The sequence below is a fragment of the Papaver somniferum genome, chromosome 10 (genome assembly GCF_003573695.1).
Source record: "Papaver somniferum cultivar HN1 chromosome 10, ASM357369v1, whole genome shotgun sequence".
In the NCBI taxonomy this organism is placed as follows: domain Eukaryota; kingdom Viridiplantae; phylum Streptophyta; class Magnoliopsida; order Ranunculales; family Papaveraceae; genus Papaver; species Papaver somniferum.
Window position 1 is genome coordinate 136,103,356 of NC_039367.1, and position 5,464 is coordinate 136,108,819.

General features: G+C 42.2%; 1 protein-coding gene across 1 annotated transcript; it reads right to left on the bottom strand.

Annotated features, from left to right (window-relative positions):
- Positions 1 to 777: 777 nt before the first annotated feature.
- Positions 778 to 2,177, bottom strand: LOC113316244 (paramyosin-like). The gene is made up of 3 exons (XM_026564463.1): positions 2,075 to 2,177; positions 1,423 to 1,995; positions 778 to 1,235 (listed from the first exon to the last, which is right to left on the bottom strand). The coding sequence occupies exons 1-3, from the start codon at positions 2,175 to 2,177 to the stop codon at positions 778 to 780; spliced, it is 1,134 nt and encodes a 377-aa protein (XP_026420248.1).
- Positions 2,178 to 5,464: the final 3,287 nt, after the last annotated feature.

The following is a 5,464-nucleotide window of genomic DNA, read 5'->3' on the forward strand; positions in this document are numbered from 1 at the left end:
TGTCATATTGTCACAGAAAGAAAACTATATCAAAAATGATAAGGCGAGGTTGATGGATTGCTATTTTCAAAAATAGCAAGCGCCTGAGCCTTCGCCGAAGTAATACCCTTAAAAACAGGGTGAGGCGCAATAAGACCTTAATTAGGAGGCGCAATAATACCTCATAAGCAAGAAATAGACACAACTACTAAACCAACAAAGTTATAAAGAGCATTCTCAGAACGATCTGGTATCGATTGGATAATGCCAACAAGAACAAGAGGCCAGTATATACTTTTATATTTTTTGTTCTTTTGGCATTATCCCCACGAAACTACAAAGCGCTTGAGATACAATCCAAGGTTACAGGGCATGGCAAGAAGGAACCTGAAGCAAAAAACTAAAACCGGGCGAATACTTTAGCAACCAATGCTCCTCACTCTTTTAAATTAGCATTCTCAACCTCATCCTAAAAGCAAAAGGCAGCAAGGATGAGTAAAGAAAGAAAGCCGGAACTGAGGGTGATTTGAAAGGTGAAGGAAGAAACGAAGATGAAAACTCGCAAAATAATAAAAGGCAAGTATATACTTAAAGGATTCACTATTGTTTTGAGAGTTTCCATGGTCAGTATATACTTGAGGCAAATGGAGGAAATCAAATAAACACACGCTTGATAAAACAGAATCATAATATCATGAAATGTGATGATTCCCAAAATAAAGCGTTTGCCCCCCAAGCTTGGGAGCGCCCATAAAAAAATTATTTAATCTGAGACGAGAGAAGACAAAACTAAAACTGCTACTGAGGAATGGCACTATCGATGATGGTTGACTCGGGGATCTCGCCGCCTTCCTCGGTAATGCTAGTAGAAGCTCCCTTGGACCCCTCGTTGTCCTTCGAGGTGTCAACTTTTGGTTCCTCGTCGTCATCAAGGGATAATTCCTCGTTGGTAGGATCATCAGCTTCATCCTGAGGCTTCTCATCATCAGAAAAAATCTCCAAAGGAAAAGAAGGAGGAGGAATCCCATGCTCAGCGCAATAGTCATTGAATAGTGGAACCAAATAGCTCTGAGTATTCTTGCGGGCCGTCTTGGCTACCTTCTTGGAAGAATCAATGATCTCGTCCATGTTATCATTTAGACTCTCAATCTCCTCATTAAGATGAGAAACGTCACCACGACCTTCATCTCTCTCCCTGGTGATACGAAGGACCTGACTCTTGTGACGCTCATATGATTCTGCGAAGATAAGAGAAACTACATTAGAAATAAGGAAGTAAGCCGGGTCAAACAAAGATAATAATACACCTAAAAACTACCTTCCGCCTGAAGGATAATAGTGTTTAAAGTACTCTGACATCAGAGCATAGATGATCGAGCTTGGCGACTTTGAGGTTGGAATATTCAAGTTGAACATATAACTCATGATACATTATATCCCAACCTTCACCATGAGGGGATTTCAAAGTACTCTTGTCAGACTGAATGGCGAGAGCACCTTTTCCACGGAGACTTGCAGGCTTGATCGGAGGAGAGGATTTCGCAGGTTTTGCACGAGAGGAAGTGGCTAATTTATCTTGCAATAGTTTCACCTTTTTCTTCAAACAATCAACCTCCTCGTTTAGACCATCCACAGTGTTCCGAGACCTACGAAGAGTAGATGCGATCTCGATTTTGCTTTTGATCACTCGATCGTAATCTTCCTCCAGTTTCTTATAGTTGGCTATCGACGAAGAATGGAGGCTCCGCGAGGTCGTAAGAGAATTAGAGACCCGTTGAAGCTCTAACTTAAGGCGCAGGTTGTCATTGTGGAGATGGAGGTTCAGTTCCTCGTTACGGGAGCATTCAACTGACAAACGGTCCACTTGCAAGCAAAGACTCTCGGCCTTTTCATTAAGGATGGAGTTCTTAGAAACATAAAAATCATTTTGAGTTGTAAGGTTCACCATCTCAGCGCGAATATCTTCCAGCGAGGAAGAAGCTTCGTCGGCGCTCATTTGACGTTGCATGCATCGAGCTTGACGAAGCATAAAATAATAAAATAATGGAAGCAAAGGCAAGAACAATAGAGGGACTTCCAAGAAAAAAGAACTTACTCAAAAGCTTCTCTATCTTTTGGCCTTGCTTGCGGGAATGATCTTTTTCTTTCTGAAGGTCCTCCGATAAAGCTTTGATTTTAGCTTCATCTTTCCTAGCCATCTCGTGAACAAGCCGAATTTCCACGAGGGTGGTCATGTGACGGTAGACTTCCTGCGAAGCAAACTTGAACTCGAAAAACAGATCTCGGAGACGAAAAGGAAAAAAGCAGAAAAGGCACAAAGAAATCACCTGGTTCATCAAGGCAGAGTGCTGCTGAAGAGACAGATTCTATGAAGCACTCAAAAGCGCAGACGAGTCTTGGAAGAGGAAGTCGTCAAAAACAAAGGCGGACAAAGAATCCAAAGCACGAGATCTCATAGACGGATCTTCTTGAGCCTTGTGGTAGATACTTTGAAGAAATTGCATGTCAAGGTCGAAGAGAGGATTTGACATTACAGGTCGGACAGGTTGCTTTCCCTTCTCGCCAGAGGGACGTACCTCCGGAGAACTCTTAGGATGTCCAACTCCTGGCTGAACAGGGGAATCAGCGACCTTGGAATGGATAACAGAATCAACTTCTTTCAGAGGAGAAAGAGCACTAACTGAAGGGGACTGTTGCTTAGTGCGAACGGGACGACCAAGGGGAGCGGAGGGTTGTATTGCAGCTAAGGCATCCACATCCAGGGTCTTCCGCGGCCTCTTGGATGTACCAGACGGAGGAGCACTCGTCTGCGAAGTCAAAATTTAAAAACTAAAAAGGTTAAAATTTACAAATAAAAGGCGATAAGCATGGTACCTGAGAAGAAGGAGGAGGAGTAGTATGAGAACGTTTCTTGTGACACTTGGTACCCCAGAAGTGAGTAGTTTTCCCCGCGAAGAGGGATGACGTCAGGATGGACAATTATCGCAAAATCGCTAACAACAGACGAAAATGATACCTATTCAGAGGGAGTCTTCTTAGCAACCACTTTCTTATCCTGTCGCGCCTTGGCAAGTCCAGCAGCATGCATCATATACTAAAATGAATTGAGAAACGTAAGCACAATTGATAGTTCCAAATGATACAAATCGTAGTAGGAAAAATCATACCTCGCTAGGAACAATCCAGCGAAGTCTCCAGGGATCACATCCCGCGAGGTAACAATGTCTGGAAAGGGGACCATTGCCAGGAAAACCCTTTTCGTCGTAACCCCAGACGAAGGGACCGCCAACTACTAAAGGAAACCTCGCCCAGTCATCAACAGAGAGACGAAGTTGGGAATCCACATCTAGTAGAAGCTCCTTAATGGGGGGGGGGGGAGAAACCACATTCCTAACAAGCTCAAGCCCCACTCCTGATGCTCCATGGTGCTTGTAAATACAGCTGAATAATTTTCCATGAAAGAGTCTATGTTTAAATCCAAGGAATCAAATTCGTCCGCTGAAGAAGGGATTAACGAGATACCATCGCGAGAACGGACTTTGAACTCGTTGACGATCCGGTAGTTCAGTTCCATCTCTTGGGTAGCAAGAACAACGGGATCTAGGGAAGAATCAACAACTGGAGTTAAGGTTAAACCTAACTCCTGGAGCTCGGCTTGAAATTCCTCGAGAGTTTTAAGTGAAGCAGATGTAGAAACACCTTTAGGAGACATGGTGATGAAGAAAGTAGAGGATTTCGGGAAAATAAGGTAAAAGTAAGAGCAGAGATCAAACAAGAAAAAAGAAGAGATCGGAAGAGGCAGAAAAGAAACTAAAGTAAGGGTGGAGAAGTGTATTTATAGCAAGAAGAAGGGACCGGTAAAACCGGGAAGCGACATGATCGAAGTAAAGGTGACCGATGACGGACGGTTACCCAGGGAACGTGGCCACGTGGAATTATGGGTATGGAGAACGTGACGGTTAAGAAAACTGAAACGGTTCTTATTCCATCCTCGCAGCAACTTGGACAGAATAAGAAAAGGAAAAATGTAGGTACACGAAATAGTATTGCCACGTGTCATACCAAGTAAGGTAATGAAATCCTAGTCAAAGATCCGTGTCAGTGACCTGTCAAATCAGTCAACATCAGAAGGCGAAATACAAATCCCAAGTGCGAGATAACTATCCACCCCGAATAAAGTAGAAGGACCATCAATATACTAAGGCGAAGTCACAAAAAGATTACTTGGCGAAGAAGATAAACCGCGAAATAGGAGCAGTAGGGCGCAAGCAAAAGGACAGGTGTCCCGACAAGACCACGTGAAGTCAGCGAAAGGTGGGGAAAAACTTTATGGAATATGCTCCGGGCGAAGCATAAAGTAACTTAGGCGAGATGATATGAGTTGTATGCTACTAAGGTTTCTTAGGCCTATAAATAGAGACCTTTGGACAATGTAAATGGAGAGATCTTTTGGAGAGGGAAGGGTCTAGCATAGGAGAGAGACAGAGTTAGGGTTTCCTTGTAATTCATAGGCTGGGAGAAGGGATTAAGGTTTCCTTGTAACCCACGAGTGTAACTTGTATTTCGATTGAGATTCATAAATAAGTTTAAGTTCTAGTATTTATTATGTCTTAGATCTTGCATATTCTCCATTTGGGTGTGTTGCTGGATTTCCAGTAATCACAATAAATGCAGTTTTCTAATCTTTCCTCACGCTCCTAGGCGCTAGGCGAGGTTCCTAGTGCCTCGCCTTGCATAGCGCCTAATACAACATAGCATGCTATAAACATAAACTGATCCAAAAACTTGAACTAATTAAATAGAAGATTACCTAATTCGGAATAGTACGAATCAAACTGATTGAACGGAAACCCCAAACCTGCGCGAAACTTTGTTTTATTAACCATGAGATGATGGGAGAGAGGCGACTGAAAATGTAGATTAATGAAACTGCAAATGTGAAAGAAAATATAACTCGAGTATATATAAAGGTTTTCATTGAAGCGGCGTAAACAAAGAGTTGAGACCATTCATCAAAAGTTGTGATTCTGCGAGATGTTGCCAATGACGTATCTTTTCTTGTAAGGATCACATGAGACGCATCCCCTCGGCTTAAACACAATGCAATGCGTCGTCAAACCTTCGATTAACCTATTGATGGATCCACGTGGCTTCCCATATCCACGGGAAATATGAGGATTAATATGGATCCGCCACATCAGCCTCGACATTCTCCTTTATATAAAGAAGTATTAATATATATAAAAGTAAAGTTTTTCATGATGCATATGCAGGAAGATTCGTATATTAATGTTAACATGCATATAGATATAAATTGCATCCCATATACATATATATATGCCGAATACTCTCATCAACTTCCAAAGATATTGGAGGAGATACTGTTAGAATATTCCATAAGACATTAAGTTTGTATTAACATTCCCATGTTTTCTCCCCAATAAGATTGGGACACCTTAGTATTTTCGTTTCTGACTAATTAACA

What these genes read in the sequence shown, in the direction of transcription:
- LOC113316244 (XM_026564463.1), bottom strand. Translation starts at nt 2,177, where the DNA reads ATGGCTAGGAAAGATGAAGCTAAAATCAAAGCTTTATCGGAGGACCTT. An exon ending in AAAGATAGAGAAGCTTTTGA is followed by an intron (nt 1,996 to 2,074) that starts GTAAGTTCTTTT and finishes TGCTTCGTCAAG; the next exon opens with CTCGATGCATGCAACGTCAA. An exon ending in GAAATCCCCTCATGGTGAAG is followed by an intron (nt 1,236 to 1,422) that starts GTTGGGATATAA and finishes TTTCTAATGTAG; the next exon opens with TTTCTCTTATCTTCGCAGAA.